This window comes from Epinephelus fuscoguttatus, linkage group LG12, assembly GCF_011397635.1.
Source record: "Epinephelus fuscoguttatus linkage group LG12, E.fuscoguttatus.final_Chr_v1".
In the NCBI taxonomy this organism is placed as follows: Eukaryota; Metazoa; Chordata; class Actinopteri; order Perciformes; family Serranidae; genus Epinephelus; species Epinephelus fuscoguttatus.
In genome coordinates, this window is record NC_064763.1 from 36,642,153 (window position 1) to 36,666,856 (window position 24,704).

General features: G+C 40.4%; 1 protein-coding gene across 1 annotated transcript in view; it reads right to left on the reverse strand.

Moving 5' to 3' along the window:
* fstl4 (follistatin-like 4) overlaps nucleotides 1–24,704 on the reverse strand; it is a 305,040-nt gene that overhangs the window by 259,156 nt on the left and 21,180 nt on the right. Inside the window, exons 2-3 of the mRNA XM_049592891.1 lie at nucleotides 22,053–22,212; nucleotides 5,441–5,474 (exon numbers count right to left, since the gene is read on the reverse strand). Coding sequence (XP_049448848.1) covers nucleotides 5,441–5,474; nucleotides 22,053–22,202 — 184 coding nt within the window. The 5' untranslated portion in view covers nucleotides 22,203–22,212. The remainder of the gene's footprint in view (nucleotides 1–5,440; nucleotides 5,475–22,052; nucleotides 22,213–24,704) is intronic.

Below are 24,704 nucleotides of genomic sequence, written 5' to 3' on the forward strand. Positions count from 1 at the left end.
AGCCTCGTAAATGGGTTGCTCATGTCCATGCAATCACTGTCATTAGGGACATCAATATGGAATCAGATCGCTAAACAGAATCCATAATGTCACTGGTATCAATAACATCTTGTCAATTTCTATCCTAGTTATTCTGAAGAAAATGGCGAAGACTGTGGCTTCAATGAATGCCTAATCCAAATGCTGATCACCCAAAACCCAAATATAAAGTAACAACCTTCTCTACGACTGTCCAAAGACATCATCATATGTTAAACGGTACCTGCTGGTCGGTAAATCTGCTCAGGTTATGTGGCAAGAGGAAGCTCAGATTGAAGCTTTAAATGCCAGGCATTAGTGAGATAAAGCACTGCATCTTGCCTATTCCCCAACTGTGAATAATGTTCTTGTCAATTGTTGTATGTTTTGTCAGCAGTGCTGCAGAGCCGTTCACTGAGCAATAAACCTTATCTCGGTACGCTGATGCTGTCATGCAGACGTACACAAAAAACAGCAATGCACAATTATGTTCATACCCGACATGAACAGAATTAATGATATCACGGACAGGAACAAATGATACTACACCTGTTTAGACATTAGCACATGATATGCACTTGGCTGTACATGCATACAGTAAAGTAAAACCACAGCTCACACACCATCAGACAGACAGTATACATTACAGCCTATAAAAGTCTGTTTGCATAAACAGTATTCATAGAATAACAATTTATTGGACCAAGCAAAGTAGGATAAATGGGGTTGTCATGTAAAATATACTGATCTTTACAGTAAGAAGAGATAGTGCTCTTACTATTATACTGGCGTCTGATCGGTCTGTGTGCTCTGACATAATGGATATCGATTTATACTACTGCATATGTACAGACTCTTACCTCTTAAGGCTGAAAAAGGCTGCTTTATACTACTTGTGTTATAGCTTCTAACACTACAGATAATTAACAAATAAGTGTTCCTCAATTCATTTGACACTAATGCATTTCTAACCAATCTCAAAGTCACTGTACAGCAAACAGCAATCTTGCCATTTCATGCTGATGCCGCCGACACATTTACATCATTAAAACACTAAAACATTGCTGATGTAAAGAAGTGACTGTCAGACACAATCATGTCCCATTATCACCTAGTCCATTGCAATGACTCACTCTGAGACGTGACTCACTTCAGTGAGCAAAAAGTGAAGTGTCCTAACAGAGGAAAAAAAGGCCCGGGATGTGGCTGGTTTGAATACCCTAAAATCTCGACGATGACAGAAAATGAGACTCTTTCCTCCTTGTCAGTCATCAAGGGGCTCCAGAGAGGCACCCAAGCCCTAGTTATTGTTGTTCAATGGCCATCAGTAGATGGATGGTTACGCTAGGGCAGTTTCCTTTCCACCATACTGTAGACACAAACCTTCACATTCACAGCACAGGAGAAAACCCAAACAGGCACAAGGAGACTCAAAGAATGTAGCACAGAAAGATCCTAGTCGACTGCAGGGCATTGCAACTGTTTACAAATCCAGGACAAACTTATTTTCTCACTTCGAACACTGGAAGTTGAGATTTCCTGTACAATTTTTTAGTGCACCAAAAAAATGAAAATTCAGCCATTGTCTACTCCCCCTCATGCAGAGGGAGGCTCAGGTGAAGTTTTAGAGTCCTCACATCACTTGCAGAGATCCCAGGGGAGAGGAGGTAGCAGCACAACTCCACCTAATGGAGGCTGACAACGTCCCAGATTAAAACGACCAAAAACACATAATTGAAACCACAAAATATCTCCATACTGCTCGTCCGTAGTGATCCAAGTGTCCTGAAGCCCCGACATAAAAAATTGTTTGGAAAAACGTCACTTGAACTCTGTTTTCAGCCTCAATATTACTTGTAGCTCAAACTGCCTCTCTGTGGACCGCGCTCACGTGTGCGTGCTTGCGTGAGACCAGCGAAAGCACGTGAACACACATGAAGGCGGTGCCCATCTCTCACAGTCTTGTGCAAGCGCACACACGTGAGTGCAGTGTACAGGGAAGCAGTCAGAGCTGCAGGCTACAATGAGGCTAAAAACAGAGTTCAAGTGATGTTTTTCCAAACAACTTTTCATGTCGGGGCTTCAGGACACTTGGATCACTACGGACGAGCAGTATGGAGATATTTTGTGGTTTCAATTATGTGTTTTTGGACATTTGAATCTGGGGTGCCGTCAGCCTCCATTAGGTGGAATTGTGTTGCTACCCACTCTCCCCTTGGATCTCTGCAAGTGATGTGAGGACCCTAAAACTTCACCTGAGCCTCCCTCAGCATATGGGTGAGTAGATAATGGCTGAATTTTCATTTTTGGGTGCACTATCCCTTTAAAACCAGTATATCATTGCAACCCTAGACTAGCGTATGTAAATCCAAAGCCATGACCGTCAATGCATCGTTTTGCTGGGACTGTATGCTGAATATGTTTTCTGCCAACACATGCTTAAATGCTATTGTACAAAAAAAGCTACTGCAAAACGCAGTTGTGAGAGATGACTTTTTTTTTGCATTATCCTCCTAATGTAGAGCTATCCTGCTGTTTGGTTTTATCAGCCCCAATCCCAGCAATGCCGGTATCCATTTCTTTTTTAACATGCACATATGTCAGCTCCATCAACATCTGTGAGGAAGAGTATAATGAGAACGCCTGTCGCAGAAAACCACACATTGCATTTCCCATCAGGATGTGTGTTGCTGCAGCTGAATTATAAGAGGCAGGTGAGGAAGGCACACATAGCTAGAAAAGCAATTATCACTTAGAAAGTTACATTTCTGCACATAATACAATGTTAAAAAGAAATCAACTAACAGACATCCAGAGGTGAAAAAATAAATAAAAAAACATTCTGCACTAGAGGCTGAATACTAAACACTAAAGAAATCCTCTGGGGTCATGTTTAGGTCGAACAGAGGCAGGCACAGAGAATGCTGCACTGCAAGCAGTGAAACAGCGCTTTGCTGTGGGGATGAAGACAACACATCATAATGGGCCTGATGCTTACAGAGGAAGTCACTTGTCAAATAGGAGGCAGTCAGCCCCGGAAATATTGCTGTTACAGTAACTTGCACACAAAGCGCTCACTCTCACTGTCATGCACTACAATACAGCAAAACACACAAAACAGCAGGCAAAGAAAAACCTATGTGAATGCTTAGGCCATACACAACATGGAGTAAAAAGAAAAGACTTAATCTTCACGAGTGGTGCCAATGCAGCTACATGACAACACCTCTGACAATGACTCAAACTGATATCAAACAATTGAAGTGCGAGATGGAAAAGCCACAAGGAGTAAAAAAAAAACAAAAAAAAACAAAGACTATACAACAACACTGCTGGATGCCAGAGAGGAAATGTAACACTTGAGACCATCTTCTCTGCTACAACATGTACTCGTACCAACCAAGGACTGAATGACACCGTGTGTAATTACATTGACAACAATAATTTCTGGATTGCATGTGAAAGACTGCATCTAATACTGAACTGAAGGGCAGTTTCTTCATCAGCTGTAGTGGGCATTCATGTGCACCTAGAGCTTGAATAAAAATACAACAAAAAGACTGAAAAATACACAGCACTTGGTGGTGAAGTGTGTCAGAAAAAAATATTTATCAGTGCATTTATATGGTCTAAAATCAGTACAGCCGGATAAAAATAACCAAACGCACACTGTGTATCAAGTGTGAGAAATTCAAACACCAAGTTTTGAACTTCACCTCAGTGCAGTCCACTCACTGGTAAAACTTCTGCAAGGCACTAAACACGGAGGGTTTCTCACAGAAAGCAACACGCAAAACTTCAACTTCATCTCGAAGCACAAGACCTCCTTTACACCTTGCATTACATTTGTGTTTTGGGTAAATGGATTACAATCTGATACTGCTTGAACACATGGAAGTACAGGAGTGAATGCACCCAAAAACAAGCGGACACCTCCAGGGCTGAAAAATGAAGCCAACATGGAAGTGTCATAAACTGCAGTTCTTTGAACGGCCACTTGAGGCTGACTCCACACGCCAGTCAATCCCCACAGAACCCCATGTTAAAATGCCCAACTTTACAGCAGAAATAAACATGATTACAGCCTGGTACAACAAACGGTTTTGATGTCTATAGCTAGTTTCTCTTCATGACAATTGCTGGGGTGGTGAATTTTTTTATAACTCAACCGTTACATTTTATTAAGGCTTCAAGCTGCACATAATTAAGGGCTGGCTACTTTGAGTGACAGGCTGTGTCACCATGTATTTTATTATTTTTTTTTTTGTTTAATAAATATTTTTTTCATTTTATCATAGTAGTTTTTGACAGACCGGGACGAGGCCTGTTTGCTGGAGAAAGCAACTGGATCTCAATCTAACCTCAGTGTGGACTCTGGAGACACATATTAGCACCAGGTGTGGATGTAATCAGGTAAAACAATACCTAGATTCAAAATGCATTTCATTGCAAGCTGTAAAGGGGGTTTGTGTGACTCCTAACATGTCAAGTGTTATAAACATTTTTAGATTTATTCAACTCAGTATTGGTACTGGTGTCATAATTCTGGTTGTGGCAGCTGTAACTCACATGGTGGAACAGATTAGCCGTTAATCGCCAAGTTAGTGGAATGACGCCCTGCTACTTCTCTCTGCTAAAGTCTCAACAGCCAGACTTATGTGGGGGTTGAGAGTCAAGAATGTGACTGATCTTCTTTATAGGGCATCAACTGTCTGAGCAATCACCGCAGTGTGAAACAGCCTGAGGCCAAAGCCAAACAAACATTACTTAATCATTTCTGACAGGGGACTGAAGATGCTTGACAGCTGAATAATTATTCACCTGACAAATATATCTCTCAACATATAGAGGGCTTGTCACTTGGAATGAGTGATTTCAGGTGCTTTTGCTTTCTGTCTGCTGAGTTGGGGAAGAGTGGCAGGACATGGTGCAGATGAGTTCACACCATTACTGAAAAAAATACACCGTTTTTAAAAACTATACCGTTTCCTCTCAGATGGTGCCAAATGCTGCTGAATAGACAAACTAATGCCTGCCAGTCCCACAGCTGATTTGTAGATTATCTCTTGGCATCCACTGACAACTGAAATGCTTTCAAAATTTAAATCTGACATGCTTTCAAACACCGCCTCCGAGAAGAGTAGAGCAATAAATGCGATGCAATAACAAGTGGGATTTTTTCAGATTGTCACAGTTATATCATCATCAGAGGTCTTCTCCATAACTGGCTGCACGGTCCATTTTACGAGAGCCATTTAGATTTGAATTACTTCCCAGCAGCATTTCCCAGCAATCAGAAAACCAAAGTGCGTGCCAGAATAACAGCAGAAGAAAAAAAAAAGAAAGAAAGATTTTGTCATGGAGCACAACATGGCATATTTTGAAAAATGCTGTTTGGTTTGAACACAGTAAGTGTACTCACATTGATCGATGTTCCCGTCTGCTTTCTCCTTCTCCTGCAAACAGAGAGCACACACAAAAGTGGTTATTACAGGCTTGGAGGAGTGAGACAAAAACAGCCCTTTCTGCAGCTTTTCGCACCATTCATTACTGTGCTTTTTCCTCTTTCCTGGGTTCAGAGAAAGACGACAACAGAAAACAAAGGTGAACAGATGGAAAGAGTATTGAAAAGAAAAGGACGGAGACACTGGGAGTGAGGGAGGATATATGGCGAATGACAGCAGAGAAATGAGAGGACCTTTACAAAGGCGGATCCCGGAGTCAATTCAATCACCTTAATTGGAAACACACTTTCCAACAGGCTGCAAGATGGCAGATGTCACTATATTGTGCCGGAATGTTTATCAGGATGCCAAACAATGATACCACAAGGATAAATGCTGATTTATATGTCAATCCTAATTGTGAATATGATATTGACATTCAGTTTCAAATTTATCTAAATAAATGTCATTTTTATTCTTGGCTTTCCAAATGTCCTATGTGTGGATGTGACTGGATGACAAAATGAAGGACGATCATGTCCAGCTGAGAATTAAATGAACATGAACAATCAAAGTTGCTGTATCTCAAACAGTTGGACTTTTATGCATCCACTAAAAATAATGGGGACACAACTTATATATAATTGCATAATTTATATAATTTACTGATAATTAATTGATTTAATTAATGCAATTTCAGCCGATAATTACCCTTAAAACCTGCCTTTCTCTCCTCTGCACTGTGTTGGTGTGGACACAGCTTGAGGTTTTATTTTACTAAAGCCAACGATGACAATGCTCATTATCCATCATGGCCCTCACACATCAAGTCGATGGTTGGCTGTCGGTCAATGTTGGGCCGTCTGTGAGAATCTGTTGTCCTAGTTTTTCGTGGTGTTTCCCACACCGTTGGCACTAGTCGGCCCTTATTGCCCGTTTTTTTGGTCAGCCAATTCTTGGTGTTAAATTGTTGTCTGAGACATTGGAGCCCACTGACAAAAGAAATCCCTCTGACTGGCAGTTCAGCTCAGTGTACGAGAAAAGAAATGGAGAAAGCAATCACAAAACTCAAGTCAAGAGGGCGTGACATCGAAACAAACTTCTTATTTTAGGGAAGATTTTGTTATTGTTCGCTAGTGCACAGTAATATCATTCGTTCTTTCAACATTGGGTTCAGTGCAACAAAATCTGTCAGTAAAGAAGACAGTACAAGTAAGTCATCAAAGGCTTGTTGAACAAACAAAACATCCTTTCAGAAATGGGAAGTGTTCGACCACTCTGCAATCCAAAGCAGGGTTGTCTTACACAGTCATACAGAGCTTGTTATGCTAATACAGTATTGTGAGGAGCAAGCTACAAACGTACACTAATTGAGCCTAATTAGCTATGTATCTGACAGTCTGATGAAATCTTTTACACTGTAAGGGAGAGGCCAACCAGTCTTTCCCCTCTTCATCAGCAGCATGCCTACAGTTAGTTAGTGTCTTCACATCAGCAGTAGAGGGAGGATGAAAGAGGAGACGATGAATGATGTCACAAGACTGTACAGGGTTTGAGGCAAAACAGTAGCCTTAAGTAAACACTATGTTAAGTCATTCTGGTGGTTTTGTATCCTGTACACACTTGTTAAATGACTTATGATCTGGTTTTATTTCTAAAATGTATACATGTTACTCCTATGGTCTAAGACAGTCCTAAAATATAAGTAGGAACCAACAACTCTCCACATACTCCAAAAGCTAGTGCGCTAAAACTCAAATTTGTGATGTCATAGGGTATAAAGTCTGGAGCTGCTCCATAGACGATTGGGAAAGGTGTTACAGATGACACTGAGAGCACCCAGGGTAACGTTCTGAGTATATGGGTACATTTTCTGTTTCGGAACTGAGAGCACTACAACAGGATAAAGCTCATTTGGGTATATAAAAGAAACATTCAGACTCTCATTCATTGTCAGTGGAGCAGCTCTAGACTTTATACTTGATGATATCACAAGTTTGAGACTCTTTAGTCTCTGGCTTTAAGAGAGAGTAGCGCATGTTCACAAATACTGATTGAACTTTCCTAGGCCATGAAAATAAGCATTTATAAGATTAATATAATATATTATCGAATCAGCCTCAAAATAATGCAAAGCTGATGATAACGCCAATCATTACCTCTACAAGTGACATACAGAAAGTGCAGAGGATGTAGGGAGAGAGGAGAGCTGCAGCATCACTGAGCAGGGACGGGGGCACGTATGAAAATGTGAGACAATATCCTGGCCTTATCTGGATACTAAGATATCAGACTAAATCATCAGCAGGCGTGTGGATAAAAGTAAAAGGTGAATGGAGGTAAGAAAAGTGATGACAAGATGACTTGCATTATGAATTACTAATGATGTGAATGGAAAATGTCTGGTTTGTAAAAGCTTTGAATAATTGGACCCAACAGCTGTGTACTGAAATTCACTTTAACTCCCTGGCATCAATTTTCGTTAATGACTACAGTAGGAGTCCAGCTGACCTGTGTTGGAACGTGTGTGTGTGTTTGGGGCAGAAATTGTAGGCATTTCGGTGTGACTTGTGTGCTGATCACTTGTGCTTGTTACAGCACTGTGAATGCATCACGCTCTGCATAATGCATCTGAACTTAAAATGTAATCTAACGTAAACTGTAGAGCCAAAGGATCGACGTGCAGTTTAAAAATAGAACAGAATCAGGTCTTCCAACGCAACACAGCTTCTGAAGCAGCCAATATGTGGCAGCAATTGAAGTGTTGTGACATTTTGCATTCTTGTCCCTCAGTGTGGATGTCACCGGTAATGAGGCTCAGTGATAAAACATGTGTGAGTCTGCAAGGCCTTCTCGGCTTCCCAGGAGACTCAGAGCCTCACGAAAAACACAGCAGTTTTAGTGCCTCCTGTCACTGCCTCCTCCTTTGTCTCTACATCTCTATCCCTCTCTGTTTCTGCCATCTGTCCATCTTAATTGCAGACGTGCTTCCTCATGATGGCAGGATAAAATTGAGTGTGCTCATCAGCACCGCCTTCCATCATCTGGAGTGCCGCTGTTTGATCAATTGATTAGAGAATCAAACCAAGCATAGAGGTGAAGGAAAGGCTATGTGCTTCTTTCTAAAAATACTGTCCTGTCTTTCTCTCCAGGGTTCTTTCTGTCACTTTACTTTATACATTCAACTTTAGGGGAGTTTTATGGCGTAAAATAGTAGTTTAGCAATAACTGAAGGCAACTTTTGTCATGTCACTTGATAAGTAGATGCGATACAGCAACCATAGACTGCATCAGAAATATGGACGACATGACAGTTCCTTAAAGTGAAGCCACAACATCTTGATCGCCCCCTGGTGGCTGACTGCTGTACAGGTCATAAACCCCACCCCCTTCACGTTAGGTCTGAAAAAGTCCTGCTGATGTATGTTTACGTGTTCATTTTTTATATAGGTTTGGTTTTCAATTATTTGATGCTATAAAAAGGGGGTGTGATGTCAGCATTGACAGCTGTGTACGTCAGCGGTAATGTTAGCAATCTGGTCAGGTAGGTGTACAGGTGTGAACTCCATACTGTAGCTCTGCCTCCTTATCATTACTGCCCAGACTCTTACTCCAAATGCGTCACTAGTGCAAGATGGCAGCACTCGTATCTGCAACATTTTGGCTTCATTTTTGTACAGCGGGAGGAAGTGAAGATGCTTCGTCCATCCTAATATAAAGTCATTAGTTGGTACAGTTGATTAGGATGTAGAGCTGGGCATAGGCGCCGAAACAGAGCACAACACTTACAGTCTTACAATATTCAAAATCTAAGACATCTAGTCTCATATAATAATGTCACTGAAATATTGATATATTGCCCAGCCCTACTTAAGATGAAGTTTGTATTTCTCCATTGCAATGCAACACTTTCACTTCCAGTGGGTGGAGAAATGTAAATAACTACCACCAGAATTTCATTTGAGCAAACAGGACAAACCCACTGGGTTTAAATTAGCATGGGGGGGTCTGCTTTTCTCTGCTATAACTTCTCTTTGTGACAGAGGCTGATTAGTTGGGTGTATTTGTATACACAACCTGCCCAGTGCAGTTTGGCTTATGTGATAAAATTATGAGAACGGCAGGATGCTGAGAGACGCACTATAAAGAAGACATGTGACTCAATACCTTCTAACCTCTTATGTTTGACTTGTGCTCCATTTATTTCCACTCCTACATGCATACTCATGTCTCAGGCATGTCGTATATTTTCATGTTCAGGACACGTTAGGGTACTCAGACACGTCTTCAATTGGCTTTTAATGTAAAAGCTATTTTAACACAGTTTGCATCCAGAGAGTTGAAGAGGATGCCTGCCATTACATATCTGTTGCTACGGTTACCTGCCATTATACCTTGCGTAATAATTAATTAGTGAAGAATTAAATGGTGTGCTGGTACAAGATTATAACAGATGCATGCCAGCCAATCACTTATATTTTCCATGGCTGTTTTATAACTTGGCAAAGGTTGATAAAAGTAGGTTTGTGCCTCTACTGAGGCTCCACATACTAAAGAAGCAGTCCTGGTACTGTGAGCTAAATTAAAAGAAAGATACCCTCCAAATGTCATGGTAGTGTAATGTCACTGATGTCACGGTGTGTTTCAAGTTTGCCTGCTTTATTGGGTTTTGTGGTAGCAACAGAGTTAAAGTGTACAAAGATTGTTATAGCCTCTCGAAAAAAGAAACTAGTACAAACAAATCTGAGTGCTACATGCCTCCATCTTGGATGCCATTTAAACACCCACACAAAACAAGAACCTGACATTGCTGCCACAGAGACTGACATTTTGTGGGCTTGCAATTTGAACAGCAGGGCAATTCAAGCCAAGATGTGTCTGTTACAAAGTGCGCTTGAATATGCTTTTTCCCCTTGCTCTTATATGTGCTGCTATGCGGGCCCTCTTCATTCAAGGACCCATATGTTTGTATGTGCCCACTTACTCTCTCTCCATCTCTCTCTGGCTCTTAAATCCAGTCAACAACAAAACTCTCTGCTAGATATTAGCTGCCTGTGTGCCAAAACAGTGTTGCTGTTTCAATATTTTTGTTAAGCAGCAGCTCCAGTTACTGCCTGATATGTGGAGCATATTGATAGTTTGACCTTTTTAAGACACTGCCTGATTAGGATGAAGTGGCAGCCAGGGGGAGGAACAGAAATGCAAAGCTGAAATATCAGTGTCTGTGTTTTCACAGGAGTTCATCTTCATACATTCAATATTTATTCCCTGATGTCTGTTGCTTAGAAAGAAGGGATCTGTCTCATCTAACAGTAATGTATCAGTGCTCTGACAAGCTACTTAATGAGCTAAATGAAAAGGAGCCAAAAAACACTGGCAATGTATGTAAGCAGTAATACCTTCACAGGCATAATTTTGATGAATCCTAAAATAGAACTAAAACCTGACAAATATCTGTGTATTTTTTTCCTCTGCAGCATTAGCTGGAGTGGTTTTATGTTTCTAGTGACGCTCACTGGCACGACCTGTCCTCTAAACATCTTCATTTATTCAAATTTGTCCCTGGCTTCTACAGAAAAAAATGATAAACAATAGCTTCAGTAAGTTTTACACTTTTTATATGCTACCAGATACAGCACTTTTTAATTAATGTGCTAATCGCCTCCCTACAGAAGGCGCACGAGGGTAGACAGGAACAATTTGCTGCTGCTATGCAGCCACAACCACTCTCACATATAATCTGCGAAACCAATAACAATAAATCACTTCTGAAAATGTCATGAGGACGGTTCAGTTATCATGTGACCAAAAGTCAGAGACGAGTTAAACTAACCTAAATTATCAGACAGGTCAGGAGGTGTTGACTTCTTATGAACATTGAAGATCAGATACAAACAAAAGCTGGATTTTTTTTTTTTTAACAACTACACTGACCTTCAAGAGCAAGTAATAATGCTCACGTCTAGACTCTGGCTAAGGACAAAATAAGCCTTAATTCCTTTCTTTTTCCTCATACAAAGTCCAGACAACAACAGCGTCACAGTAAAGACGTCTGGGGTTTTGTGCTGTTGTTTGCTACCTTAATGTTTGGTTATGACATATCACCTCTATTCATCTGCGCCCCATCATCTTTACTTTTCTCTCACTGCAGTGGCCCAATTTCACCCTCTTCTTCTTTGTTAAGATAATCCCCATTAATGTCTCTTTTATTTCATATTTTCTACTCCATCTACTCCTGAGTCTTTCCTCTCTTAATTTGTCTTCCCTTATATTTCTGCAGAAAGAAAAAACAAGATCAAATAAAAAAAATTAAAAAAAATATTGTCATGTATTTTTCCATCAACATTCTGTTAGTTTCAGGACCAGGAAACATTGTCTTAGTAGCTGTTTTATAGCATTGCAGTTGCATTACATTTTAAGTGTCAAGGTGTTTATATACACCCCTCTTGCACCCAACTACTACTCCCCTGGTTTTTGTTTCTAATTTATGGATATGTTACTTAAATCTAGCTTAAGATCATACAGAAAGTATCTTACATTGCATACTTGTAGTTGGTGAAGCAGTGCAAAGGACTAATTTAGCATTAATATCTGTGCCCACCTTTATTACGTGCTAGCTTAGACCTGTTTGGCCCTCTTAGCCCCAATGACTGATGTGCTCCTTTCTGTGTTTAGCATATAGTGGGTACCTCAGTAAAAGAAAGCAGGTACTGAAACATACCAGAGGGTTGTGCTGAGCACAAACAGTCCCACCTACAACTATAATTATAGTAGAGAGGAGTATCATTGCTTTATATAGGCAACCATTGCACATGTTCTGTATGCCTGAAAGGTTTTCTTCATCTTTGAGTACAAATTCTCAGGAGACAGCCTTGGAAATTGTAAAATAAACCTCTGGGACCGCAACAAAATAAAAACTAAAGCTTTATGGGAACAAGTCATAATCAAAATATAAATGCAGTGAGGGGTAGCCCCACTACTGAACATTTAAACACAAGAGAAGAACCTGCCCTCGTGGAAAGAAGGCTATTTTTATTCTTTTCACTTTCATTGTTGCTACATTTACTCCTACAATGCATAACTCTATTACTCCTAAAGCTCTCATCCGACGAGCACACTTCCCTCTTTCTCTGTTACTGCAAAACCACTTAACTACTCCTCTCTTCTCACTCTTCATAAAGACCACTCCCCAACCAAATTACAATCTCACTGTCAGATATGCAGTCTGTAAAAACCCTACATGCTCATCAGTGTACGCTGTGACAATTCTCACCACTAGGAATCACGGACTAAGACTGCCGCAGCATCGGCCACAACGCATGATAACAGCCACACCTGCATCATCACAGTTCAATGTTAAGACAGTGCTTATGCATGATGACTAGAAAACAATAAGATGTGTAAAATGGTGTTAAATGATACATGGATAGATAGTATAATGCAGACGAATCAAAACAATTTTTTTAGTCACAACAAAGCTACCATTGCTGAAGACATTCAGTTTTGTTGCAATCGTTATTTTGCCCTTAACCCATTTTCATATTATTGGTCAACATTATGGCCTTGTGCAGGCAAGATTCCTTAACACTGACCTTAGTTTATTTTGTTTATTTGAACTGTGGCATTTTTCCATCTGCACCAGGTAACAGCCGTCTTGTTGTAGCCCCCCCCCAACCAGGAATAGTACAGCTGTGCATGATGTCATTAATGATGGAGTTCCCTGCTAAAAAGCATGCTTCTTTACTGGCATGGCGTATTGGGCATGGAACGAAGCCATGTTTAGTGTTATTAGTAACACCTGTGCCTTTCCTGCTTTGACACGTCTCAATGTCTACTGTGAAAAAGGTCTGTATTCCAGCACTTCGCTTGCATATGCTTGTGAAGCGAGTGTGAATGTGAAAATGTATTTGGGCGTACAGGAGCAATTGACTCTGTGTTCTGATACCTGGTTAAGATGACAAACATCACCAGCAGCAGCTGTTTTTACCAATTAACTTTAATTCTGTGAGTAGCTTAATGACAGGCCTAAATTAAACTTGGCTGTTGTTGGGTTTGTGTGTGTTCTCTACAGCTGGTATCTGTAAGGTTAATGTAATCAGCGTCATAACTCTGAATCACAACCTCCAGTATTTGGATTAAGTTGGTTGTGAAAAATAACAGGTGCCAAAGTTGGTTGGCCTCTGTTATTTAAAAGTGCCAAAAACATATTTAATCAAAATTTACATGGTGTGCACCTATGAGCATTTATTTTACTATATATATATATATATATATATATATATGTACATGTACCAAGCATATTTGGCAAAAGCATGTATTTTGTGATGAACTGAGTTCTACCATATTTAATTGCTCAGGTTTTAGCTACAGGTTGTGAACATTAGGAGTTGTCATGTACTTAAGTTTATTCAAAATTATGGATTCAATAAGGGATTTGATGGATTTGGATTCAGATTTGATAGGCAGATGCAATAATGAAATCAGGTTTACTAAGTGATTTAGTAAACTTACTTTGGCTGCTTTATTAAGTACACCTTGCTAGTACTGGGTCAGACCCCCTTTTGCCTACAGAACTGCCTTAATTCTTCGCGGCATAGTTTCAACAAGGTGCTGGAAACATTCCTCAGAGATTCTGGTCCATATTGACATGATTGCATCACGCAGTTGCTGCAGATTTGTCGGCTGCACGTCCATAATGCAAATCTCTAGTTCCACCACATCCCAAAGGTGCTCCATTGGATTGAGACCTGGTGACTGTGGAGGCCATTGGAGTACAGTGAACTCTTTGTCATGCTCAAGAAACCAGTTTGAGATGATTTGAGCTTTGTGACATGGTGCGTTATCCTGCTGGAAGTAGCCATCAGAAGATGGGTACACTGTGGTCATAAAGGGATGGACACGGTCAGCAACAATACTCAGGTAGGCTGTGGTGTTTAAACCATGCTCAGTTGGTACTAAGAAAATCTCCCCCACACCATTACACCACCAGCAGCAGCCTGAACCGTTGATACAAGGCAGGATGGATCCATGCTTTCATGTTGTTTACGCCAAATTCTGACCCTACCATCTGAATGTCGGAGCAGAAATCCAGACTCATCAGACCAGGCAACGTTTTTCCAATCTTCTATTGTCCAGTTTTGGTGAGCCTGTGTGAACTGTAGCCTCAGTTTCCTGTTCTTAGCCGACAGAAGTGGCACCTGGTGTGGTCTTCTGCTGCTGTAGCCCATCTGCTTCAAGGTTTGACGTGTTGTTCCTTCAGAGATGGTCCTCTGCACACCTTGGTTGTAACCAGTGGTTATTTGAGTTATTGTTGCCTTTCTGTCATCTTGAACCAGTCTGGCCATTCTCCTCTGACCTCTGGCATCAACAAGGCATTTTCACCCAGAGAACTGCTGCTCATTGAATACTTTCTATTTTTTCAGACCATCCTCTGTAAACCCTAGAGATGGTTGTGCGTGAAAATTCCTCAACATCAGCAGTTTCTGAAATCCTCACCCGTCTGGTACCAACAACCACGCCACATTCAAAGTCACTTAAATCACCTTTCTTCCTCATTCTGATGCTGGGTTTGAACTTCAGCAGGTTGTCAACCATGTCTACCTGCTGCTGCCACTTGATTGGCTGATTAGCTTTTTCTGTGAAGCAACAGTTGAACAGGTGTACCTAATAAAGTGGCCGGTGAGTGTATATTTTACAATTCTCTTAAATCAGCTTGCCCCTTCATCTTCCAGGCACATTGTTCACTGTTGAAAAAGAGATGAGTTACTGTAATGCTATTTATAAAACAGTAGTTAAAAATGACTATGCATTTAAATTAGTCTGTGCCCTAATTGTACCAAGGCTGGCACCATGCCACTGTGGATTTGTCAGCACACTATAGGCATCTTGGTTGCTCTGCAGGTATCCAAGATGGCCCCAAAGAAGTTGAGGTCAAAGTCAAAAGGCTTTCATCTGGACTTGTTTTGCTTCATTTCTCACTTTTTTCAGTCTGTTACACCCCTAAGAGATGCTATTGTTTCTCTGCTTACAAGTTTTATATTGTTTTGCGAGGATTTTAGATATAGAAGGGAGTAAAAAAAGGAAAATCTGGCACAACATATTCATTCCCAAGGGCTTTGAGAATGCATCCTGCATAATCATGTGAATTCATGGATTTGAATGATTCACCCCAGGGTTGACTTTAAATTCTGGCACCAATTGACAGCTTTTTAAGTTCCAATTCTGGCCAGATAGACGGAGGAGGGAATGCCTGGGAATTAGTTTCATCTTCTTCTTTTTTTTGCATCAAGGGATTTCAGGGGACACAACCACCAGGGCAAAATTACACTGCACAGCCTGGTGCCAACTTGGCAAAGCCCAAAGTGAGTCAGAGTTAGAACAGACCAGGGGGTGTACATGCTTCATTTCACAAAGAATTAGGACGACCGCGGTGCCGTGTGGTATGTGTCTGTCTGTGCATATGTCTTTCTGACAACCTGTTGGGGCTTTATGTTTCTGTTATGCAGAGAACATTTGTTAAAAGGCATCACTCCTGCTGGCAAGGACCTGTTTGCTCACAGGGCAAGTTTTTCTTCCCCTCTCTTTGCCTGTGAATCGACTTGTGTGCCATCACGATAGATGCAAACAGACAACCTCATTCAGAAACCTGCCCATAAGTATTTAAGCAGTTATGTCAATACTGTTGTAAATAAATGAACAAACAAAACCTGGGGTTCAATTTAATGCACATAAAGAACAGTAGGCAAATGTAAAGCCACTTGCTTGTTGGAGTAACCATTAATGAAAATACAACAGACCAAATTAAGACAAAGTCAGATGATCATGAATCATCAAGATCTGCTCTCCGTTTCAAGTTCATCACTATTTTGGATCCATTTTTTTTAGCAAGATTCATTTGTGAGTCAAAGCCCTGGGGCTTCATTTATAAAGCTTTATTGATGTCTCACACAAATTTAATGTCACACTATATCCACCTTAGATCCATGTTATCATTGAAATTAAATCCAGCAGCCTTATTTTGCGCTTGGAGTGAGTGATAATTGTTTCATAAAAACGCTGTAAAACAAACTCAAATCCTGAATTGAAATTCTTTCTAAATATATATTTAATCCGCACTGCCTCTAACGTCTCATTGTCCACTCTGTGAGCGCAGGAGGGGGAGAGGATGGCGTGACTGCATGGAATATATTTATTTATTTAGCTAAATATTTCCAGTGCATTTATCATGTCTCGAAATCCAGCCATTAAGCACAACCGTTACACTAATTTCATCAGCCCTACTTAGACATGTGCAGTTCATGACAAAACCGGCATGAAGAAACGTGTTTGCCTATTACACTTTCATCTTTGAATTGTATTTCAAATTACATGTTGTACTTTGGGACAGGGACACCACTGGTTCGGGGCAGCATGGTGGTGTGGTGGTTAGCACTCTCGCCTCACAGCAAGAGGGTTGCCGGTTCAATCCCGGGCATGGGAGCCCTTCTGTGCAGAGTTTGCATGTTCTCCCCGTGTCAGCGTGGGTTCTCTCCAGGCACTCCGGCTTCCTCCCACAGTCCAAAGACATGCAGATTGGGGACTGGGTTAACTGATCTCTAAATTGTCCGTAGGTGTGAATGTGAGCGTGAATGGCTGTTTGTCTCTATGTGTCAGCTCTGCGATAGTCTGGCAGGGTGTACCCTGCCTCTCGCCCGATCGACGATAGGCTCCAGCCCCCCCGCGACCCTCAAGAGGATCAAGCGGTTAGAAGATGAATGAGGATACCACTGGTTCATGCTGTAATTCAGGCCGTGAGTCTGATCAGACTAATTGCCATAAACATATAAATACTGCGGTGACCCTCGTGCGTAATTGCGCAAGATGGCACTGTCCGTGCAGTCCCACAGACACAGCTGACAACATCAGCAGCGCTGATGTGTTGCCACTTATTTTTGCTTTCTTTTATTAATGATCCCGCTGCTGTGGCCACCAAATAAAATCTTTCTTCAGTCCTCCACCTCCCGTTAAAGGGTCTCTAGCTCAGTCTCGGAGAAATTCCGTTTTTTGGTTTGTTTCTCACACCTGTCGCCGTGACTCTCAACGAGAGAACACTCGCATGCCGGCTTATTTATATGCAGATCGCATTCATGAGGTGATTTGCATGACCATTTATGGTTGAACTAGGGCGTGTAGAGGGTGGAATATGAGGCGGATCTGGGTGTGCACAACTACAGGAGGTCTGTGATTTATAAAGAGAACATTGCATGCAAGTGTGCATGCGCACGGTTTTATAAATCAGATTATTTTTCGGCGCACGCCATTTTCAGCTTTTGGGCACACATCGACTTTTAGTATGAATCCTAAGCACTCTTTTATAAATGAGGCCCCTGGTCTTTTTATAACATAATTATATTTAGAGTGTTTTCTATTCATTATTTATAAGTTCTGAGTCACTGTGTAAAGTTACTATACCAGATCCATGGCTCTGAGCCATGCTTGAGAGACCTCGAATTCTAAACTAATTTAGCCACTTGGCACATAACAGTGAAGTAGCTGGTAATGTTGACAGGCTTTCACAGAGATGCCTCAGATATAAAAAGGACTTTTTTCCTTCTGCCATAAATAACACATGGGCACTGCATGCTGGTACTGTATGTCACATATACTGAGCTTCTCTCAAAGGCCATAGCATCAATGGTTTTGGTGCCAGTCTCCAGATGAGACTCTTCAGCTCATCAGTGGCGGCTCATAGTTTGTTAGCTCTGACTACCATCACTGTAGGTGTGAATGTAATTGTCCCCACTTGCACTGAGTAGTTACCATCAGCCAGTGTCCCTTGTGTCACTACATCCCTTGCATCTCCCCACCTATCCCCAAGCCTCTGTTTCACTTTTAAAATATTTTGGAAGTAGGGCCAGTAGTAGTAGTATCTTAGATTTTGGGTATTATAATATCACAAATCATAAAGAATGCATTACAGTAAAGTGATTTCATTTTTGTGAAAGTCAGTCAACTCTACCATGTTGTTGCCATATTGAAATTGAGTTATTGGCCAAAAATATTGTGATGTTTGATTTTCTAAATATCGCCTGGCCCTAGACATGAGGATCCTAACACAAAGTGAGGATGTGCTCACTCTTTTAAGTCTCTTTTATACATATACATACATATATATATATATATAGATAGATAGATATAGATATATATATAAAAGATATTCAGGCTTTCTTTGTGAATGCTTACTGGTACTGTGCTGAGATATTCAACTTCTATATTATAGGGTTCAAAAGCAGACTTACAAAAATAAATTGTAGAAAGCATAAATTGAATTAGTCAGATTTCAATAAGGCTTTTCATCTTGATTATATGTGTACTAATGCTAAATCCCCAACACTGTTAAAGACATCAATTTAAAAAATCTATTTAAACACTGCCGACGAGACCTGTCTGTTATCACTTAACCTCTTCCCTGCAATATTTGTCTCTTATAAAACTTTTCTTCCCATAGATACGGGCTAAAACAAACCCTGTCAATAGCAGTAATATGGAGACACAGTAAAGGTCTAGGCAGGAGCTATTGAATTCCACGTGCTAATAGATTCTGTCCTTCGGGTAGCATGACCAAACAATGTCCTTGTGATTTTTACAGGGTAATTATTAACCTCTCTTCCTTGCTGTCTGTCTATTTCTCCTCCTGTCAGTTTCCTGTTCTCTTTAAAAGTGAGCAGAGAGACAAAGTGGAAGCGACAGATAAAGGGTAAAGATTTCTCCATCACGCTGCAAGGTAACTAGACAACTGTGGTCCTTGTCTCCCCAATGCCTCAAGGCTAAAACAAAGGTCCTAACATACAGCTCAAATCTTTCATAAGCTGGCAAATGGTGGGGTCACAGAAAATCTGTTACATTGGATATCTAATTAAATTTATTTCTATCATTCAAAAAATTAGCAGCTCATCTTCGAAGACTGTTTTCCATAAGTTTGTTGTGTAGTTTGTTTCTAATCTGTATACAGTGCTTTCATATGATTAAGTGATCCCTGAGGTAGCCATATTGGAGGTTCCTCCCCGCCCACCTCTTGGACAACAGCTGTTGAATGTGCTGTAGCCCAGTGGTTACCAACTCGTACAGCCATGGGGTCCAGATTTCTCCTTTGTCATTAATTCAAGGTCCACAAAGTTTAAAATATGCAGTGTCGTACTTGCATTTGGCCATGTCGTTGAGCAAGTTTGTTGTCTCTGTGAGGTAGCTGTCTGTTAGTCACTCACTCTACTGCACGAGACAGGACCTCAAAATAAAAGCTCTGTGCCGGAAATTCACTGTACTTCAAAATAAAGTGTGTTTTTCACAGACTGGACACATTTGCAAATCACTTGTGGTCCATTAAGAATGGATCCACGACTCACCAGATGGGAACCACTGCTGTAAACTATCTCTAAAAATAACTTGCCTCAACAAAACTAAATAAAGATGGTTGACATCTGTAGGTGATTGCTTTGTTGCCTACATTTTTCACACTGATTGTTCCATGTTTTGATACATTCTGCATTTGACTAATGCCAATTTTACCCCTCACACTAACACATATTAGGGCTGCCACGATTAGTCGACTAATCGGTGACTAATTGACTATTAAAATAATCGGTGACTATTTTAGTAGTCGACTAATCGGTTTGAGTCATTTTTCATAGAAAAGTACTATAAAAGTACCCCAAAATACTCTTACTGCAGCTTCTTATGTTCAGATATTGGCAGCTTTACACACTCTCCCATGACAGTGAACTAAAACCCTTCGGTGTGAGTATGAAACAAGACATTAGATGATGTAATTTTGGGGTTTGGGCGAGACAGGCAGGACATTTTTCAACATTTTAACACATTTTTCGATGAAATGATTGGTCGAATAATCGAAGAAATAATCGACAGATTAGTCGTCAATGAAAATAATTGTTAGTGGCAGCCCTAACACATATGAATGCATTTATTATATAACAGCTGATATGTAAACCCAGCTGGTTTGCACATGTGTACTTAAACTGATTTTCACCTGGATTTTAACACTACATTACCATTAATCAAAAAGCTGTAGTTTTGACTTATGCAAGAGGATACTACTGGCTAGTGTGTGCGGCAATTAGGGTTCTCAGAATAATTACTGAGTAAACAAAAAGGACTGTTCATAATTGCTACTGAATATTTTATAATGAATACTCAATATGTGTGTTGCAAACTGTAGTCTATACCATTAACTGTATGAACAACCTGATTTCTGCATCAAGCTAGGTTATCTGTGTGTTTGTTTCTACTCCTTAATGTTAAAAAAATAACTGGGAGAGAGTTTCAAACTAATAATAGGCCTCGTGAGCAAACCACCGACGATAATCAATGAACATGTCCTGCAGCAGTTACAGACGGCTAATAGTTATATTTGGTGTTTTCTAAGTTAGCTAACTTACCTTGCTCTTTGGCAAGTTAGCTAGTCTGTTGGACCTCAGACCTCATACTAAGCTAACACTTAAATATTAACATGTCACATACTTTCAAGTTGAGTTTACTCATGGACACATACATAACGTTAAGTCTAGATATAAATAGTTTTGACGTTTTTAATTTCAGCAGTTATGACAGGTTTAGCTAGCGTTACTGTAACAGTGGGAACACTGGCGGCTATCAATATGGCAGAAACGTTAAATAACAACTTACCCGCTTTCGTGTCTTCATATTAGCTGCTGTTAATCCCAAACTAACAACCAGAATAAAAAGTATCCGACAAAATTATGGAGTAATTTAATTAAACGTTAGTTTTAGTAACATCGCCGAAATTACGTCATTACAGTAGGTGTTAATTAACAGCTAAATTCATTCATCCAGTGGTCTGCAGCTTCATAACGCAATTGCTGAATATTCTCCTATTCTTGAGCGATATTAAATGCCAAATATTTCAAATAAAGCTAATTTAGATAGTTATTAACATTTTAAATCGTCACCAAAACGTTTATGAACAATTTTTAGTGTCATGAAAGGGGTAATTTATAATTTTTAGAGAGATCTGGCGCCATCTTTTGGACTTTTGTCACAGCATTGACTAAAATCATTTTTAAGTCTTGAAGCTAAAATCTGGCAAAGTCATTACAACCTATTTGTCCATGTTGTGAATGACATACTCTCTTTGAAAAATGAAATGGGAAAGTATAAGAAAATGTCTGTGTTTACACCTCAAGGTAACATTCCAGTTGGCCGTCGAATGATAAACAATTTAATATGGGTATACCAATAACGTTAAATGCACGAGGCAGCTAATTGTCCCTTGCCACAAGTCATAGCATAAGAGATATCAAGACAGGAGAGCACTGGTTCACAACAGTTCAACTGTGCTAAATTTTACAACAAATGTGTTTTGTCAGACTATTTTTATCCACTTCATGTTCTTTGCAACCCTGATTTGATTTATGGTTGATGTGATTGATTTATGTCACTGTAAGTGTTCCTCCGGCTTGATAGAGAGTGAAGGTGATGTCCTCGGTGGGAAGCAGTACAGTGCGTGTGTGTGTGTGTGTCAGTGTGTGTCAGTGTGTGTGCAAGTGTGTACGTGTGGGAGTTGCACAGGATATTTACCGTGGAGAATGGTTCCTGGGAGGAGGTACGTGACATTGTGGCTGTATCAGCGCTGCCTCGCCTGCTGCTCTTGTGCCCTTCAGCCAGCCAGCACCCTGAGGTTCCCAGCAGAGCGGCCACAGCCACAGCCCAAACACCCAGGCTGCCCATGAGTGTGTACCTGAGTGGAGAAGGAAAAACACAATGCACACAAAGTCCTTAGACTCACTTTGTAGTACCCACTGCAGCTTCCAAAAATAAAACAAGGCCTCTTCATGTTTACAAGAGGAATGAAGTGGTTTACTGTACCTGGGCTTTATAATACAGAAACAGAATCTTCTTTATATATTCCATTATGAATGCAACCTTAACTGTACTGTAAATCTTCATGCCTTATTTGTGATTTTAATCTACTGTAATCATTTAATTACTTGTTTTAGAATTGTGATGTAACTGTGGGTCTAACAGTTTAGTCGTCATTGTGTTGTCTGCAGAGAAGATAAAGACAGATGAGCTGAAGCTGTGTTTAGATAAACTCATTATGTGTTTTGGAGTGTATGTCATGTAACCATTGTATTGTACAGAGCACAATGGCTGTGCAGAGGAGAGAGTTCAGAGAGTTCAGAGAGACTTGTTTTAGTCGCTATTTCTGGGCATGACGCGGCCCAAAGAAGGCATATATGTACAGGCTAATATACCAATAACTGGATAACTCTATGTCTTTAGCATCTCTAACTACGAAATCCTATGAGACTGAGAGGTATCTGTATTGCAAGAATGCAAACGGAACATGCCAGACTAATAGATGAAATGATGTTCATGCATGCACACTGTTACCCGCAGTAGAACAAATACCGTACACTCTCACGCACACGCACACGCACAGGCACATGAACATGAACACACAGCATAATACAGCTAGGTGAACATCAAAGCCCACACACTGATGGGGATAATTATCTGTATTACAAAGGACACAGAAAATCTTTTGATGTCAACAGAGTGACAACCCTCTGAAGTCGCGAATGGTGGAGCGTGTGTAAACTCGGGAGATCAGTTTCACCGCTGTGACACATACACACTCGCACACACACAAACGCATGCAAACCTTCAGGAAATAACACACAAAGCATCCCCACTGCACTGTTGTGAGTAAAAAGCACTTGAAGTAGCTGCAGCTAAACTTTTTTTTTTTTTTTTTTCAAGCAGATGACTAGTTCCTTTGAACGTTTCTATGAAAGATGGCGATCTGGTATTATGATTAAATGTTAAAATGTGCTTTTAATGGTACTGCTGCTTTGGAGGACATGAGTTCAGGAGTGAATGAACCAGACAGCTATTCATTTCAAGTGGAATAAGTCACTCATGTTCATAAGGGGAAAAATGTAATAATAAGAGGACCTTGCATTAAACTGTAATCCCACACACCATGAACATAAACCAGCAGACACATTAAATAGCAAAGTGCTGTTCACCGGTGTTTCCGTCCATCCCCTGTCGTGTCTAACGCCCTCCAGAAAAACTTTTGCACCGATGAGAAACATTTATTAGACTCCATCAAAGCCCTGACTCGTGTGAGGCCTTATCCGCTGATGCCGATCTTTATGGTTACACTGTGTGACACGGCAGTTTGTCATGTGTGCGTTATTGTACTTTCAGGTAATGCGTTTATTGTTTTTTACCGTGGTCTTATACTTTATTATGTGACTTTATTGTGTGTTTAACTGCAGGACCGGTCTGAAAACAAATTTCCCTTAGGGGGCCATAAAGTTTGCGATTGAACTGAAACAAGGGCACAAAAACACATCATGCATCTCAAACAGTGCAGGTGTTTATGGTGTTAAACGTGTGCAGCAGCTCTCGCCTCGAATATTGAATATTAAAAGCGTGCAGTGATTCACCTTGACCTGTGAATGCCCCGGCCTTGCCAGCTGCAAAGGTACTGTCTGCTTTAAATGTCTGTGCTTGGTATTTGCAGTAAAAGTAATCTTGCATTTATTTTCACCATTTTTCAGCTGTAATAAAAAGGTTAATGTCAATGAGAAAATAAACTTGAATTTTCCAAAAATGGCAGCAGGAAACAGTAAAAAGAAACAAGATTTTTTCAAACTAACCACCAGTAGTATTCAGATCCTTCTTTTAAATAGTAATGCCACAAACTTAAAACACTCACTGTGAAGGATTTTCTCATAAAAATCTCTGTCTATCATCACTTATGATCCACTAGAGACGTGTGGCAGTTTATCCTTCTGTCGAATCTCTGCCCTCTGCCTGTATTTTCTTATTTCCTGTGCTTAGGACATTTATGGGTGTGTACCCCCAAAGTGCTCAGGTGAGATTGAAGCTTCGTAAAAATGTAGCAGCCAGGTGCCAGACCATCAACAGCAGGCATCTACTGTAAGAGACACTGTGCCAAAAGAAAGCAATCATATTGAGGCAAAAGTGAATCTGGGGTTGGCTTTTACTTTAACTATTGCTGGCAAGCATGTTTAGCAACAGCAACAGTAACTGACAATCCTGTGTGGTAAACCTTTCCGTCCTGCATTCACATACTTTTTTACGCTTTAACATAAAGCTGCATAAATTGATTTTTTGGGGGCACTTGTGGGCAAGTGCAAGCTGTAATTTCAACACTGACATATTATCATGTCAAACTTAATACGGGCGAATGTG